This window comes from Rosa chinensis, chromosome 2 (assembly GCF_002994745.2).
Source record: "Rosa chinensis cultivar Old Blush chromosome 2, RchiOBHm-V2, whole genome shotgun sequence".
In the NCBI taxonomy this organism is placed as follows: Eukaryota; Viridiplantae; Streptophyta; class Magnoliopsida; order Rosales; family Rosaceae; genus Rosa; species Rosa chinensis.
The window spans coordinates 81,854,346-81,873,496 of NC_037089.1; the positions used below are offsets into that span (position 1 = coordinate 81,854,346).

The following is a 19,151-nucleotide window of genomic DNA, read 5'->3' on the forward strand; positions in this document are numbered from 1 at the left end:
TCATATTAATGTTTCGGAACACTTAAGGTGGATTGCTGATGGTCCTAGTTCAGAAGTACCAACATTCAGTGCTTACAAGATAAATGGGGTTAATTTCAACACCAAGGATCGTGATGATGTTCGAGCAGTTCAATGCAGTGGTGTTTCATTGTTCGCCAATGCAATGCTAATCTCTAGTGCGAAGGATAAAAACCCGGTTAATGATGATACGACTTTTTATGGAGTCGTTAAAGATATATGGGAGTTAGACTATCATAGCTTTAGGGTTCCTGTATTCTACTGTGATTGGGTTGACATTGATAAGAGCATTAAAATAGATGATTTGGGTTATACATTAGTAAATTTGAATAAGTTAGGTCATTTTAATGATCCTTTCGTGTTAGGTACAGATGTGAAGCAAGTCTGTTACATAGATGATCCTCTTAACGCTAATTGGTCTGTGGTCGTACGATGTCCTGATAGGGATTACCATGCAGGTGATGATGAGGAGGTTGGAGTCATTGAACTTGAGAACGAGCTGTTTGATACCACAATGCCTTCGATCGACACTACAGATGTAGATGGTGACCAAACTAGCAATTATATGCGGGATGGTGATGAAGGAATATGGATTGACTGATGAAATGTGTCAACTCTTAGTTTAGGGTTTATTATTGTTATTGTTGGCTATGTACTTTATTTATTTGAATTCGGATGAATCTTTTTTTAACTTGATTTGTGAATCGTTGTTTTTACTTGATTTGTTTCGTTTCTTATCAATGACAATGTTCCCTTATCTGTTAAGCTTTCTGTTTTCAAGATTGATTTTTTTTTTCTTTAAACTTGATAATTTTACAATAAGGTCAATATATATTGCTTTACTATATATGATCTAGCATGCCCCATTTATATTTAACTAACCCTCATGTGTTTTTGGTTGTAGATCATGGCTCCTTCAAAATCTAGGGCTGCCACTAGAGCAAGGCAGAATATTATCAATGCATTGAAAGTGACAAGAGCGAGATCTGCACCAGAACTAGCATATTCTGGTCAGTCAAATGCATCAGAAAATAAGCCATCACCAAAGAGAGCAACGACATCGTTAAGGGTCAGCAAGTCATTGACAAAGCATAAGAAGAAAAAGTCATCTAAGGCATCCAGCCCAGAAAAAAGCGGCTTAAAGTTGCTGAAGCGTGGTTGTGTTACAATACACAGGATTGTGAGAAGGAAAATTCTTGGGGTAAAGTTGAAAGTCTTGTTTAATCAGAAGGGGTCGCCTTATGGTGCTGCAGCCAAGGAAATGCAGTCATATATTGGGGTACTAGCACGTACTAAGGCACCAATATGGAGACCTTCTTGGAAGCAGGTCCCAAAGGATCGAAAAAATAAGATTTGGAGGTGTGTCGAGGTATAAAAATACTGATCCTTCTTTTCTTGATTAATATAAAGACTCCATGTTCATAGACTGGTTTTAATTTTTGCTTTATCATTTGGTTAGATGGCATTTGAGGTACCTCCGGAGGCAAGGAGAATGGTCCTATCTTCAGCTTCACAGAAGTGGAGAGAATTTAAGAGCAAGCTGACTACACAGTACATCATCCCACATAAGGATGAACCTGAATTGTTAGAGTATCCCCCAGCTGATTACAACTTCATCGAGAAGTCTCATTGGGACATCTTTGTAGCTGATCGATTGTCTGAGGAATTTCAGGTACAGTTTGTTTGTATTTTCATGTTTTCAGAACTTGGATAAATTATAACTACTCATGTTATAACTATAGTGAATTGAGTTATGATGGTCATTACTTTGATGGTTTATAGGAAATGCAGAAGGTGCAAAAGGGAAAGAGGTGTAAGAACAAGTACCCTCATCGCATGTCGCGTAAGGGATACGCAAATCTGGAGGCTGAATTGGTGAGCATATGTAGAGTGATTTACTTTTACATCTTGCATGCTGAGTTATTGTTAAGGTTAAATGGTTACTTATAGTTATATTATTTTGTAGTCTGAAATCAATCCTGATTCGGAAATCGACCGTGCAACAATGTGGATAAAGGCACGGCAGGATAAACACGGCAACTTCAAAGATGTTGAGGTAGAGAAGTGTGCCGCAGACATAGTAAGTAAAGTGTTATACTTGTTTTAGCTTATCTAAGCCATTTACTACAACTACATTACAAGATATACAACTTTAAATCAAAAACTGATTTAAATTAAATAAAATTTCTTCTTTTAGGAAAAGCTGAAGAGACAAGTGAGTGACGGTGAGGTGACATCTTGTGGCACTGATGATGTCTTGACAAAGGCTCTAGGTAACCGTGAACACCATGGAAGAGTGCGTGGTGTGGGGGGTCATGTCAAGCCTAGCGTATATTTTAACCTACCGAGGCAAAAAAGGAAAACTGTTGAAGAGAGAATTAAGGAAGGCTGCAAGAAATTAATAGAGGAGGAGACAGAGAAAATTGTGGCACGAGAGAGAGCATATTGGGCTGCAACAATAATGAGGTTGGAAGCAAAAGTTGATGGGAAAACCCTTCCCATTGAGTCCCCCACGGCAGGCCAGAAGGACCATGGTTCTGGACAAGGTAGTTGCTCCACTTTGCGGGAGAAGTGTGCATTACAAAAGATTGAGGAAGCTGCTGGTATCTCTGCAAAGAAGCGGTTACACTTAGTGGATGACATTGCGAAGGAAGTGGAAGAAGATCAGGTTGTACAGGTTCCGGTGGAAGAACCAGCTGCTGTAGTAGTTCATGAGAAGGCTATTGAGTTGGTTGAAGTTACACAGCAGGTATATATGCTCTAATCTACGACGTAGATAAATTAATTAAACTGTTTTGATGCATGTGTTTGATTTGTATATTAATAATCAGTGTTGATATGTCGAGTTGTCCTTGATGGCTGAATTGGTTTCTCTTGAAATATGTGTGATTGCATAAAACAGGAACTTAAAGAGTTCGAGTGCAGATTGGCTTTAGGGTCGATCGACAATATTGTTGCTATTGCAACCATTGTTGAAGTGGACACTAATTGCGAAAACCAGACACTTCATGGTGTTGCTTTGGAAGAAGGGAATGTGCGAGTGTCGATTCTGCGTCCACTTGATCCTCAAGCTAAGGTTCCATTCCCAGTCAACGATGAGATAGTTACTGTCAAAGATGCTGTTGGGACTTACATTGCTTGGCCTAGGGACCTCATACTTCAATCCCCTCCCGACACTATGAAGGTAAACTAACTGAAACTGCGACTTCCCTGCATGTTCTTCCATTGTTCTTCCATTGTGTATTTAGTAATAACTCGATATGTTATCATGTAGAAACAACCAAATAAGTCCAGTAAGGGTCTGAAGAAGAGGAAAATGCAATTAGGCAGTCCTGAAGAGGTGAATATTGACATGAAGAAGCTACCAAAAGATTACCCTGCACCTTTGAAGTGCTTGTGGATTTGGACAAGGGACAATTTGGCAAATGGGAGGACAATCTCCTTCAATTTGGAACAGAAAGTGTTTGGCATCGACAGGAAGCATTATCTGTTTAGGTCAGACATTCATGCATTGTGTACAATGACTGAACTATCAGGTGGAGTAATCTCAATGTATATATGGTAAGTTGGAAAAATCAGTAGGCTCCGATGAATTATTATCTCATAAATGTATTCAATATGTATACTCTTATTTGTTTTCAAATGTATTAAGGTTATGTGCTTTTACAGCTACTTGCATGAAGTCTTGAAGAGAGCAAAGATGTCACACATGGTTAGCTTTGTGGACCCTTCACAGATTGGAGCAGCTGGAAGTGGAAATACAACGGAAAGATCGCGTTTTCTAGCAAATAGGTTCACAACTGCAGAGAAGGGCCAGATTTTTTTGTTGCCGTATAATGGAGGGTGAATAACTTATCTTGAACTTGTCTAATTAATTACTTCAAACATGTCGTTTAGTAAGTAATATATATATATATAATAAAAAAAATTGCAACTGACTTAATTTCTTGGTATAAAATTATAAGTAACCATTGGATGTTGACTGTTGTCAATCCGGAGGAAGAAACTGTCTATTTCATGGATCCATTGCGGCGTCGACTAGTTGGTGGAGAATGGCAAACTGTTGTAGAAAAGTAAGTCTGACCAAGTCTCTGATTTTGATAAAATATTGGAATGATGATTTTTATGTTGGTTTGTTTGTTGCCGATTGATTAAACTTACTGCTGTCTTCTATTTTATTGTTGAAGTGGGATCAAAATTTACAATGCTCAAAGAAATAGGTCTGGCCGGAAATCAATAGTGTGGCAAAACATGGGGTATGCTAGTATTCATAATTGTAGGTTCAGATTTTGTACATGCTATGGTTAGTGCACTGCTGAGATTTTGTAATGACTGTTTTTAGGGTATTCCGGCACAACAAAATATGAAGGACTGTGGCATATTCATCATGCGGTACATGAAGGAAATAATTGAGGATAAGAACCTAGGTTTTGCTTCAAAGGTAAAGCCTTAAATTTTAGTTCGACAGCTTTATAACTTAATGTTCTTGTTGCTGCATGATGTTGTGATGTTGAGATTGTACTATGCCTTTTGTTTCAGTGGCAGCGACGATCCGAATTGTGCTACACCCAAAAGGATGTTGATGTTGTGAGGTCAGAGTGGGCTAAGTTTGTGATGAAGTATCATATTGCATAGCTGTGATGGTTGATCACCTGCCTCCTGCTAGCTGGTTTTAGTTTTTTCTTTAGTTATAGGCATGGTTAATGCGCAGTTGAAGGCATTTTTGTTTTGGTATTTTGATGAGCCTCCTGCTAGCTAGTTTTAGTTTTAGGCATGGTTAATGCGCAGTTGAAGGCATTTTTGTTTTGGTATTTTGATGAGCCTCCTGCTAGCTAGTTTTAGTTTTTGCTTTAGTTATAGGCATGGTTAATGCAATGTGAATGCGTTTATGTTTTCCGGGCTTTATGCAGTTATAGCCACTTAGGCAATATTCTTATGTAAATGTTGGGATGAATATTGCTGATGAATGAAATGGCTTTTGGAATCAGGGATGTGTTCAATTGTACAGAATGTATGTCTTCTCTTATATCTCAGACAATTCAAAACCAACAGCAAACCATTGTCTAACAAATGAACATGATGAAAAAAAAAAGAAAAATCTGTTGTCTGAATCATCTATCTACAATAGTTATTAAACATATTCAGTTGTCTAACAAGATATAACACAAAAAAAAAAATATGTTCTGTTGTCTGATGAAAACGAAGACCACAGAGAATTGAAAAGCTACAATTGTATGAATTGATAAACTACTACAGCATCTTGGGAGGCCATATGGTTGAAAAGAGACTTTAAGGATCCATGAAGCAAGAAAGCTGTAGTTCAAGAAAATCTCAGACAACAGTTTATTTTAGGATGCAATAGTATGAAGCAATGATACACAATGGCTTTAATAGCTTTGCTCTTGTCTTGTTCAAAGTCAGTCAATAGTATTCAATTACTTTGCAGATGTACAAGCTTCCTTCAGACAACAGTTTTTTTACAAATCAATGTTCTCTAAATCTTCATTACACGTCCATATTTTTCTAGGGTCTGTCAACTGAAATTACTTTGCACAAGAGTTAAGTTGTCAATTGCTGTTGTTCTTCGTGGTATTCAGACAACAGACAATATAGTAGTCGCTGTTGTAGTAAACTTTATCAAACGACAGTTTTTCGTATTATTGCTGTTGTTCTTCGTTGTATTCAGACAACAGACAATATAGTAGTAGATGTTGTAGTAAACGTTATCAGACGACAGTTTTTTGGTATTGTCTGATTATGTATCAGACGGCATTGAGATAGACAACAGCAAATTGTATAATCAGACGACAGTGAAAAACTGTCGTCTGATTGAAAAATTGGTGTAGTGTCCGCAACCGAAATCTGGTGATACCCCGCAGTTCCGTCCATGAAGGATAATAATTCATGCCCTGCCACTGCATCTACCAACATATCTGCGACCGGCATGGGGTAGACTTCTTTAGGCGTGGCAACATTAAGGTCTCTGTAGTCCACGCAGACCCCCATCTTACCATTCTTCTTACAAACTGGCACGATATTGAACAACCACTGATTGTATTTGGCCACCCGAATGATGCCTGATCTATGCATCTTTTCAACTTCTTCTTTGACCAGAACTTGGGTTTCGGAGTTCATTCTTCGCGGCTCTTGCTTCATAGGCCTCTTGTCAGGGAGTGTTGGCAATTGATGGTGAACCAAGTCCGGTGACAGGCCGGGCATGTCTTCATATTTCTCCGCGAAGCAGTCTTTGAACTCCAGTAATAAATCAACGAGCCTCTGTTTCTCATTAGTCTCTAAGTAAGCGCTGATAGCCACTTCCATAGGTTCAGCTGCGGTTCCAAGATTGACTTTCTCTATAGGATCCAGCGCTGCTGGGGCCAGCTGAATTTGTTCTGCGTCTTCTGTTTCTTGGTCAGAGAACTCTTCGTTGACCATCTCCAAGGTTGCGACTCGATCATAGGCCTCATTTTCCACCAGGTACGAGGATAGTCTTTCGTATAACGAGTGGAAGGCCTCTATCCCTTCCTCTGGAAGGTCCTAATCCATTAATCGGTTAAGGGTTTGGGCACAGTGTGGCCAGGCCTTTCCAAGCCCTCTTTTGAGATCGTAAGCCCCCATTGTGCCAATTCAGAGGTCGTCACCCCTATGGGGCCGCCTTTGTTATCTATGCCACTGACCTACAATGGAGTAATTGGCTCCAAGTAATACCTGGCATGTATATAGTTTGCAGAAACTGGGAATGGGCGAGGATCTGCTTTAATCACCTCCACTTGATCGGTTACCCTATTTCACATCACCAGCTCTTGGTGGAGAGTTGAAGGAACACAATAGCTCCAGTGAATCCAGTCGCACCCTAGGATGGCGCTATAGGCCGCGTAACAGTCTGTCACGAAGAAAGCATAGACTCCCTCTGTTGGTCCTACCTTGATATGTAGAAACAATAAGCCCAAAGTCTTCGTGACTGTCCCCGCGAAGTTCTTCAGCGTGAGGGATGTAGACTGGATCTTCTCTTTCTTGATCCCAAGTAAATGTATGGTTCTTGTGGTGATAACATTGACAGCGGCCCCTGTGTCGACCATGACCTTGCTGACTTTAGTGCCAGCAATCTCCACTGTTATATATAAAGGTCGCATGTGCTGAACCATCATGGGCGTTGGTCTTGTAAAGCTCATAAAGAAACCTTTACCCTCAACGTCTTCAATTTCAAGAACCACTTCCTCTGCTAAAGGTGTTATTGCAACCGATGTGATTTGCAGAGGCTGATCGGTACTTTCTTCATTCTCTACACACGCATGCACGACAATTGGCAAAGCATATCTCGCTGGAAGTACGTAGACCATATTGCAGGAAGTATCAACCACCTCATTTTCATCTATCTCATCCTCCAGGTTGAGCTTTGGTTCTCCAAACGGGATGTCAGTGTTGAACTGATTCGCCATCCGATCTACCAATGACTCTTCTGCAAGCCCCTTTACTTCACACTATTTCTGTTCCCCCAGCTCGGCCAGTAACGATGGCGAGTTTGGTTTATGTTCCCTTACAGGTATTTCTTTTGGGGACGCGACCACCAAACTTTGGACCTTTTTAGGTTTCCACTGTAAAGCTTCTGCAGTGCTGCCCTTGCTCTCCAATCTTTCAAAAACTGAAGGTTTGACTTCTGGTTCCTCTCTAAACAACCTGTGCCTAACATGTGGTCGTCTGGTTGGCGAGTTGTCGTTCCTAGCTAGCGGAGTGTCCTCTTTGTTGTGATCCTATAGAAAACACTAGGCTTAGAGGTTCCTGATTCCAAGTGTGCCTGTTTTTGAAAACTGCGGGGAGCCACCAATGGCTTAGCAACTAACGCCTCCATCTCCTTCTGATATTGCTCAGGAGATTTAACCAGTTGCGACGGCTTGATTAGGCCCTGATCCAGAGCCTCCAAGGCACGCTTGGCTTCTCCGAACCTGCGCTGCAATTTCCTTTTCCTGGAAGGGTTGATCTCCATTGCCTTCCCCTTCTCTCTGGTATACTATTTGCCTTCCTTGATGTTGGACGTTGAAGCTGGAGGAATGTAAGGTTTGGTCACGACCTCTTTGTGCTCATTCCAAGCCCTTCCTCCTTGTTTCTGATCGTTCGCGGCCGCTCTCAATTTCTTGAACAAGTTGGAATCTTTTGGGGATGGAGGTGACTTTACCTCATCTCTCGCCTTTGGGCTAGAAGGCTGGTAATTTCGTGATGGTGAAGCCTATTTGATTGGCTGGAGGGAACCAAAACGAAAGGTTTGCTCGACCTCTACGTGCGACACTTGGATGCTGCGTTCTTCTTTACACCGCGAGCAAAGGACTACTGGTGAGGCTTCGCTAATGGGCTTAACTTTCTTCTTTACAAGGTTTTCCTCCCCTTCATCCCTTTCTTCTCTCCCCTTTGTAGTCAAATCTAGGGTTGGTTTCCTCTGGCTCTTCTTGGGCCAGTTCACATCAACCATACCAACTCCAGTATCCGGGAAAGGGTTCAGGTCTACTATTGCTGCCGCGGTCGCCGAAGCTTCTACCTGCAAACTGCCATTATTCAACCATACCTGAATTTGGTCTTTTAGCTTCACGCAATCAGTTGTGTTATGGTTCCACAAGTTGTGGAATTTGCAGTACTTTTTTCCTTTCAGCTGATCCGGTCGAGGGAAAGGGCCAAAGTCTGTTTTCACCATCTTCGCGCGGAAATCATCTCATCCAGAATCCCATGTGCCTTATTGGCATCATATGTATATGTTGCAAACTCAGGTTTGGTGAAAGCCACAGACCTGAGCTTGACAGGCTCCTTAGATATCTTTAACTACTTGAGGGTTGAATTCTTCCTACCTGTCAACTCTAGTGCGGAGACATCGTTCTTCTCTTCTTTAGCTTCATTTTCACTCTGGAAAACCTCTTCCCCTTGATGGTGATAGTAAGGATCATAGGTTGGCTGTAGGTATCCAAGAGCTGCCACTGTGAGGTGTTTCCCGGGCACATATGTTCCTTTAGACGCATTTTTCCTAGCGTCTGTCTCTTTGAGGAGATGTTCGAAGCTACCCACCTCTGTGTTCAGTTCTCCCATTGACTGGATCATGCTGACATGTTGCTTCTTTCGTTGGCGTGGTTCCAAACCCTCGATCGCTAGCTTGACCAATTCTTTCTCAGGGAGGATCACATTCAGTTTGGCTTTCTGGAACTGGAAGCGCTGAAGATAGGTGACGGCGAGCTCTGTGGGTTGTTAGGACATCTGAGTAAGAGAGGCCAAATCGACCTCAGGCTCGATGGCTCCAAAAGTTTCTCGAAAGATCTTTTCCATTGCGGGCCAGTCTGCCACTGTTCCTGGTCAGAGTTTGGAAAACCATCTGAAGGCGGCTCCAGAAAGAGAAGTGCCAAAGATCCTGCACTTGAGGCTGTCATCATTCTGGTATTGACTGCATTGCACCCTGAACCTGGCCAAATGAGTTACCGCGTTCTCCGTGTCCTCTCCTGAAAAAGTAGAAAATATGATATTCTTATAACTTCTTGGAAAGGGCGCGAGCATTATATGTGGCCGGAAAGGTCCCTCATAGACCCCATCCATTTGGGCCCTAGGGTTGGCCAGCCTGATCATCTCCTCTACTTCTTCACGTCTCACATACTCTGGGCCAGGAGAAGGATTCGCCACAGTTTGGCGAGTAAACTGCAAAGGTACGGTTTGGTCGACCGTCGTTGCTATTTCCGTTATGCTAACAGTTTGGGGATTAGCAGACTGTTGAAGAGTTACTGCTGGTACGGGCGCATCCTTGACCAACATTGTTATCTTGATGGGGTTGCCTGCCTGGTCAATGCCATAGTAATTATCCGGGAGTTCATGATAGACATTCTCCGCTCCGTCGCTGTCGTACTGAGTAAACCTTACGAGATCAGCTGGAGTACCTTCACCGGACCTCTGGATCTTATCCTTTGGTGAGGCTAATGAGGCAGCCTTGTTATCACCAATCACCAAAGCTCTTTCCTTATTTTTAGTTGATGTGGCAGTGGCCTTTTCAGGAGGTATGGCCGCACTGCTACTGGCCTTCTCACCAGGGTTTGGTGGAACTTACTTACCAGAACCAGAAGGCTGACCCAGTGAGCCGAGGATGGCGTTAGGATCGCCTAGAGCTTTGTTCAATACTTCTTTAGCCTGGTTCAGTTCGGCTTTCTACATGGCGACCTCTGTTGCCAGATTAGAACCATCCTTGCCAAGACCTGCCAAATTTGACGCAGTATGCTTGGTCTGGCTCACGATGGCTTTCATAACTTCTTTTTTATGCTGACTCTGCTCATCAGCGATACCTCTGGCATGGGCCCTTACTGCATTCTCAGATCGTGCAATATGTTGCTTAGTATCCTCAGCATGTTGGGCAATGCGCTGGTCTAGTTCGTGTATGAGCTGGTCCGTCTTCGCAGTTTCCCTATCAAAGTCAGTAGCTACCTTAACACCATGATTTTCGATATTCTCCATAATGATCGCGAGTTTTTCCTCGAAGGTCGCTTCCTCTGGAATAGGCTTCGGAATGAAAGCCTCTCTTTCTACACTCTCCACAGGGTCAGGAACCGCGGTAGTGTTGACAGGCTCCCTTGCCTAGTTAGTAGTGACATTTTGACCCTCAATAGAGGTCGGGTGATTCTCTCCCTGTCCAGTTGACATATTGGATGATTGGGGGTAACGAGAGAACCTTTGAGTCACTTGTTCTTCAGAAAGACCACGATAGTTCGCATGAAGGTGCGGTTTGTAACTGGAGGTCTTATGTTTTGAGCAGTTAGCGTAAACCTTTTGGTAAGGGTTTTCGCTTGACTTCCCAATGGTTTCGTTCGAGAAAATCTAGAAGTCCCACTGGGCATGCCAAAATGTTTGACACCAAAACCAGTTGGCTTGCAAACTATCTCTTTTGAGAGTGTGAATGCGCAGGCGTGCCAGCACCATGGGGTGCAGTTGTCGGGGCGTCCCTTGACTTGACTTCTTCTCAAACGATGTGGACGAGGACAGCACCAACCTCATCACAAGGTTCTTTTCTCTGCCTTCCGGAAAAGGATCTCTTGCCTTACGGGTAAGGGCTTTGGTTGTGATCTCTTCGCGTCACCGAATTGATACTCAGCGTTGTAGGTTGAGCAGAGCAATCACTGGGAAGTTCTGAGAAAGCACAGGGTTTGCTAAAGCGTATCTTTAGCTTCGCGGGGGTTGCGAGGGCGTTACCCTTGCTTCGCTGGTAGTATCGGTGGCAGTAGCACTAACAGTCGACTCTTGGAGAGACTAGGACTGGAAGTACGGTAGCCGGGTTTCAACGAGGTTGAAGGTTTGCTCCGGGGAGGCTTGATAATCTGAGGGATTGATTGATTTGAGAGTTCTCTCGATTTTTCCTTGAAACCTGGTATTTATACTAGGGTTTCGACTGCTCCTTGCCATAGAAGGATTATTGATTGCAGTTTCCTATTCAATCTCCACTACCTAACTCCCATAAGGGCTCGTTTTCCTTATGGGTCTCGGAATGGGTGAAGCTGTAACCCAATTCCAAGTAGACTTATTTTTGGGCCGCAGGTATCGGCCTGTTATGCGAAATCCACTAAAGGATCTTGCGAAAATTACTTTTGGTCTCAAACACATTTCACTTGATATATTTCTAAACTTAACAAGGACCCCTTCCTTGTTAGGTTTTCTTGCCTCTATGCCAGGAAAAAGGACTTTAATATCCCTTTGTTTATCCTCTAAATATTGATCAAATGAAGCCTGGAACCAAAGTAGCATCATTCACCATTTATGTTCAAGAAACATATAGAGATAATTATATACTAGCATTTTTCCACAGTTATTTTTTTTTTCAGAAAATAAAAAAGAAAAAAGTTGGTTATTGCAGAGAAAAGAAAGTGGGAGATAGAAAAGTGGGTTGTGGATATTTTTTTTCAAATTTTTTAAAGAAAAATACATTTTGTAAATGTCTTAATTATCCTTGTGATTTAATTAATTCTCAAAGTTTATTAATATTCTAGGGTCAATTCTATCAAAATTTTAGATTTTAACTAACAAACCCTCTTCTCTTAATAATAGTATAGATAAATATTATTACCTTGGAGGACTGATAGAGTGGGGCATCAGTAGTGATTCTGCATGTGGTGCAAGGTTAAAGGCTTCTTCTGGTCTTCCTTTCCGGCTGCTGTTTAATTTAAATAGCACCTTCGCATAATGGCAATGCATGTCCTGCTGCTTCTTCTGCTTCACCTTCAGGTTTTCCGGGTGCAAAGGCATACCTCTAGCTAGAATGAACAAGGGTTGGCATACATCAATTGCCTCAACCATTTTGCTTTTGATTAAAATGAATTGTGGATTTCTTCCGCCTTAGCTAATGTTCAAATCGCAGTTTTGCAGCAAAAGAAACCATTTTCGTATACCAACATATCTCTAACCATATGCAACATTTTGAGACACGGTGTAGAAGAGGACGTTGTCTCTTATGATCACTACTAGAAAAAGTACCCATCACACACGGATGAGAATCCGTGTGAAATTATAGTATTCCACACGGAAATCCGTGTGAAGACGTCAATACACACAGTACAACGACGGATTAAAAATCAGTACGTATTGCTGCCATTGCTAATGCTACTTGCACACAGAATTGGTTGTCCGTGTGAATGCATTTGATGGGTCCCACTGGCAGTGGAGCTGCTGTTATCCTATCCCATCCACTAATTATTTTTATATATATCAAAATAAATGGATTATGATTATTCAAATTAGATTTTTTGTTTTTAAATTTCTCCTTTTAATTTAAATTATAATCATAATTGTTCTTCACGTTCTTCACGATGATTCTGCAGATTTTGAAGGAACAATATCTGAGATCCAACTTGATGGCATATGTCAAAATTGAGTCTTTATTTGCATGATATCATTTCCTACAAGAAAATAACAGCAAGATTAGCAAATCAATATAAGATTAACACAAATTTATGTGTTCAACATCCACAGAGATGCCTTTAATTACTTGCAGATCTAAGATTCATGAAGAACAAGCTGAGGTAAGAAGTTGAATTTAAGAACATCTCCTTCTTGACAAGATTTGCTTTGAATTGATGAATCAAAATCATGCTTTGACTGCGACTGGGACCAAAGAAGGAGGGGTTCGCGAATATGTACAACAGCAATGGTGCTGGAAGTTCCAAAATTTCGTTTATGGTGCACAGAAATCGATAAATAATGGTTTCAAGAAAAACTCACAAAAAATAAAGGAAAGTGGGCAATTGAAAACCATGCCTTACCAGAAGAGGATTTGAGATATTCAACAATTTCAGATATGCTTTTGTTACCAGCGGATTAGCCGAGAGGAAATCGGAGGGAGATCTATGAGCAAGAGAAAGATGGAGAGAGAGAATAAAGAGAGGAATAAACTCTGGTCCATGCTATAGCATCTCATCAATCCTGTAATAGATCATGGTTAGCGATCCAGTCAGCCTTCACGCACTTAAACAACATAAAATCATCTGAAGCCTTAACCTGATAATTAAAAAGATAAAGAGAGAATACCAATATGGTTTAGTCCTCCAATAATCAAGATAAAGTTTCAACACTAATTAAGAATTTATGGTCCACCTTTTATTCTTCAAGCCTGAACTCTAATTTTGAGAAGGAGAGCAATCAAATAGAAGAGAGATCAGTGAGAGAAAGGTTAAGGGATGAAAAAAAAACTGAATTAAGATGAAATGGAAATACAGCCGAAGAAAGTTATCGATAAGAAATCCACACGGATGTCCGTGTGGAACTAGAAGTCTACAAGGAATAGTGTGCCAAAACTAAGGGGGTGTATTCAATTAGGAGTCTATTGGATTCTTTTGTATTTTAAAAGTCCTTTAAAATCTTGTGGTATTCAATTAAGATTTTAAAGCCTCTTCTAAAATAAGCGAAATTTCACAAATGGTTACTCAATTATGACTCATTCGACACTTTGGTCACTGAAGTTTCAAATATATCACTCTGGGATACATCTTAGGGATACATTTGGATATTCTGGTCCATATAATCGCTCTACTTGGGAAGGTAACCGCCAAAATAAGCGAACACGGAACCGAAGAGGTCAACTTAGAAAGAGAGAGGGTGGCAACACCTCTGGCCATTTTGGTGGCGCCACCAACACTAAAAGCCATCTAAATGACGCTTTCAAAGCACCTCAATCAATGGAGTTTGAGCAAAGAAATGTGTGTTCTCGATGTGGAGTGTCTGATCATTGGGCACACATTTGTAGAGCTCGTGAAGAATTAGTCACCGCCTACAAAGCATATTGTGAAGCAAGAGAAGCTCACTATGAGGAACAAGAAGTTCAAGAAGTTGATCTAGAGTGAAGGGTTGAAGACTACAAATCTGGCTGGGATCAATAGATCGTCAATTCTGTTTAAGTCTTTATTTTTCCAAGAGATGTAATAGGTAATTGTCATATATTTTTGTAGTAAATGCCAATGCTTTAGTTTCTCTTCAAAGTAGGCTCACCCAAAGTAAGTGTAATGTCTAGGAAGGTTCTGAGATTAGTGGTACTTAAGTGAGCCTTGCTCCATCGACATCTCTCTACTCACCTGGTCACATTTATTTTGGAATTACCGAAAAAATTTAGACGACTACCATTGTTTTGCATTTGCTAGTATTTTGGATTAGATTTTCTTTGGTCAAAGAGACAATGATGTAACTCTGTTGGCTTATGAATAAAATTTCGAGTTCTTCTCATGATGACTCAATTTTGATTCTGAGCATATTACTTTTGTGACTACGATGGCTGGGTCATCAATATTAATTCAAGGACATGGAATAGCCCAAGTTCCACCTGCCAAATGGCACCTTGATTACTGTCCCAAAAAATTCTCTACACTCCTAGGGCAAATCGCACCTATGAATTGCCAATGGATTCCATGTGAAAAAGTATATAGAGAACATAAATGAGTTCCTTTGCAATACCTCTAATGATTGCGAACAAAGTCGCATCTTAGAGAAGTTTATGTGTCTCTCTAGTGGACTTTATGTCACTATTTGAGTTATTAAATCCAATAAAGTTATGAGAGAAGATCTCTTGGATTTAGGCACATATTGGCTTTGTCATGACAGGATAGGTCATCCTAGTCATGATATGATGATCCGTATACTAAAGACTTCACATGGACATCTTTTCTTTCGAGCGAAACGAAGCATGAATCAAAAGTTGATCTCTGGACTAAGTGTGACTGACGCTGCTGCCTAGGGCACCGCCTCCGTCCACCACTAGCCTAGGGCTGGCACAGTCCCTATCCATGACACTATGGATAGCGTCTATCATGGTGATGGTGCCCCAGTGATGTTGTAATCACCAACTTACTTCAAATAGCATTTCAGACGCTCAGGTCTAACAAAAAATTCTCATTGGTTGCTTCTAAAGCCTCTCGCTCGTTTTACAAAGCCTGTTCCGTAGGGAAATTAGGACTGAGACCATCCTATGCAAAGGATATAAAAATACTCATTCTATTCTTACATAGAATCCGTAGGGATTCTGTGGACAATTTCAACCAACTTGCGGACGTTTAAATATCTCATGATGTTGGTTGACACGCAAACACGCTGGTCACGTGTTGTGTCATTGTTCACCTGTAACAGCTGCTTATTCTACGCTGCTAGCACATACCATATAACAACGGGCTCACTCCCCGAATCATCCTATTCCGTCGATTGGACTTGACGATGCTAGAGAGTTTACATCGAAGACTTTCGATGATTATTGCATTAGGACTAATGTTTGACATTATATTCCCATGAACACATCTAAATGGTCTCGCAGAAACGACTACGATGGTAGCTTGGACATTGGTAATGGGCACCAATTTCCTTATATCTGCTTAGGGTGATGCAATATCGCATGCAGCTTCTCTAATTCGTCTACGATCTACTACCACTCAATCTACCTCTACGTTACAGCTAGTGACTGGGTACGAGTATCGTACTTACGCACATTTGAGTGAGCCATTTATGTGCCAATTGCGCCGCCACAGCGCACTATAACAGGGCCTTATAGACAAATGGGCAACTACGTTGGACTTGAGACTCCAACAATCGTCCGCCACTTAATGCTCTTGCATGGCGATGTCCTTATCGCTAGATTTGCAGATGTCACTTTGATGAGACAGTCTTCTCGTCGTTAGGGGGAGATAAGAACAAGGAGGTTTAGCAGGAATGACAGGAATTGTCGTTGCCTGTCCCTACTATGTCTCATCTCGATCCCTATTAAAGTGACAAGATCACACAAATATGCTGCAAACATGCCTATAAGGAAGTACGTCCCTACGAGAGGAAGTAGCGCCACCATACACTGAGGTAGGCATGGCGCCAACGCCAAAGAGAGTGGCACTCTGGCATTATAGGCCATGGCCCCAGCAAGGATGCGTGGGAGGCCCATGAGTTCAAAGGATACTTTGGCACATTCTAATCCTTTGATCATCAAGACTCAAAATTCGTCTCATGAGAATCTTCCGGGATATGGTTATCGTTGGGGGACGCCTCAACGTCAGAACTTATTCTTGAGAATATAGAGCTCTATAAAAATTACACTAGTGTACATGAGACGTGGGATAGAAACTCCATCATAATTGATGATGTAGTCGCGCATGAGTTTGTTGAGTCTGATGATATCAAAACACGCTTCGTTGATGAATGAATGTCAACGTAGAGAGATTTGGCCTAAATGGAAAGATGTGATCGAGGTTAAAATGGATTCTCTAACAAAGAGGAAGGTTTTCGAGCTAGTGATGCCAACACCTCCTAATATAAAACCTATTGACTAATGGGTCTTCGTTAGAAAGCGTGATGAGAAAAAGATATGGCAGTCTCACCTTATGGCGCAAGGCTTCTCACAAAACGGCCTGGAATCGACTACGATGAGACATATTCTCTCATAATGGATGTCACTGCACTCCACTACCCTGTTAGTTTGGTAGTTTCCGAATAACTGAACATGCAGCTTACAAATGTGGTCACTGCGTATCTCTATAGGGATCTAGATATGAAATATACATGAAGGTTCATGGTGAACTTCATTTACCCAAGTCAAGTGGCTCTAGAACACAGAGCGCGTTTACAAAGAGGTTGAAATGCTCGCTAAAATGACTACTTGATTGGGAAGGGATATGCCCACAAGTTTCCATAACAAGTTTCGGATTCCATCGCGGTTCATGTTGGACATGATCTTCATTAGAAGCCCTTAAAGAGTTAAGGGAAACCGCTGAACACTTCAACTCCGAGTTTGAGATGAAGGATTTTGGGAGAACACGATTATGCCTCAGTTTGGAACTTAAGCATCGTGTTGATAGATGCTTAAGCATTTTGACAAGGTCAAACCTTCAAGCACCCCCATGATCGTCCTTAGTCTTGATCCTGAAAATGATCCTCTTCGTCTGAAGGATGATGATGAAGATTTGCTAGAGGCAGAAGTGCCTTACTTAAGTACAATAGGCGCATTATTGTACTTAGCTCAATGCACAAGACCAGACATCTCATTTGTAGTGAACTTGTTATCTAAGGTATAGCTTTACGCCAACGCGACGCCATTTGATTGGTGTAAAAGATATCTTTTGGTACTTGAGATGTACGATTGATATAGGCTCGTTCTATCCCTACAGAGAGATGATGGATTCAGACCCATCACACACCAGGAACGCCGCCAACACTGGCCTGCGTCCACTATCCCCATCTCAATACGATACAAGTGTTTTGGAAGATATTGCTGATATTGGGTATCTCTCTAACTCACACAAAGGTCATTTCCAAACTGGTTAAGTGTTCGCCATGGGTAAAGACCGTGAAATCTTGGAGGTCTACAGAAATATATCATAGTTGCTATATTTTCGAACAATGCAGAGATTATTGCTCCTCACGAAGTGATTCGTGAATGTATATAGATTGGATCTATAATTACACATGTTCTAAGAATTGTGGTTTGAAGTCTACCACTGATGAGCCTACGAGCATATAGGATAATGCTACTTGTTTTGAAGCAAGGCTACATCAAAAGTGATCACACCAAGTATAATCAGCAATAACAAACTCTCCTCAAGATCAAAGTAAACTAGGTTCGATTTTAGAACAGTATGGCAGACTTGCTCACTAAGTCATTGCCTAAATTCCACTTGAAACATGTTGGTAGCATCGTTTGCGGAAGTTATCCGAACTCTAATGACCATAGTCGTCAGGGGGAGATGCAGACATTAGGGGGAGGTGTCTACATGTATGGTCTCGAAATGTGAAGGGTCTGTTGTGCTCTTTTTCCCCTTCGACCGAGAATATTTTTGTCCCACTTGGTTTTTGTTACTCGGCAAGGTTTTTAATGAGGCAACGAGAGAAGCACCGCGTTTGGGCAACACAAGGTGGAGTGTTCAAGTAAAACCCTAATTTGTGTTTGACCCAAACTCTAGGTTACTTGACCTAGTAGTAATAGAGTTTAATTAGAAGAATCTAGAGATTATATTTCCTTGTATGATTCAGACTCTATGCCTTGTAATCCTCTATATAAAGAGGCCCCTATTATCAATGAGAATACACAGCAATTTTCTCTCAATTTCTGATTCCCTAAAACACATTGGATTTTATTCTGTTAAGAGTAGATACACTACAAATTCTTTCACCAAATAAGAAATTGGCCATTATAATATTATTGCAGGATGTTCTCTCTATGCTTATTGTAATATGGGGTTCAGGCTCTATCTCCCCCCCTGTATTCTGGAGTTTCATTAATCAAAAATTGAGTGCAGCCGCACCAGCCCTATTTCAAAGAAATGGGCCATTTTCTATATAACTCGTTAGGTTGAAAAAAGTAGTTTTACTTAATACCTTGCAACAACACATAGTCATGGTACTTGATCGCCTGAATCTCCACATCAATGTTTATGATGCAGGAGCATATAGGGATCAACTGAGTGACTTTAATATCAGCCAAAATCAAGGCAACAATAAATGTGGCAGCAAATTAGTATTGATTTCTTTCTAATATATTTATTTGTAATTGCATAGATTTAGCGGTATTTTTATTATTAACTGGATGGATGTGATATTCTTTTTGTAACTTTCTATTTATTACTTTTTCTTATTTTGATTTGACTCTTATGCTATTTAAGCAAGAGTTTGTTATC

General features: G+C 41.1%; 1 protein-coding gene across 1 annotated transcript; it reads right to left on the reverse strand.

The window, feature by feature from the left end:
* Window positions 1-8,242: 8,242 nt before the first annotated feature.
* LOC112185189 lies at window positions 8,243-8,701 on the reverse strand. Its single transcript, XM_024323396.1, has one exon. It carries the CDS (start codon window positions 8,699-8,701, stop codon window positions 8,243-8,245), a length of 459 nt encoding a protein of 152 aa, XP_024179164.1.
* Window positions 8,702-19,151: the final 10,450 nt, after the last annotated feature.

Excerpts from the sequence above, each read along its gene's own strand:
- LOC112185189 (XM_024323396.1), bottom strand. The coding sequence starts at position 8,701 with ATGGTGAAAACAGACTTTGGCCCTTTCCCTCGACCGGATCAGCTGAAA.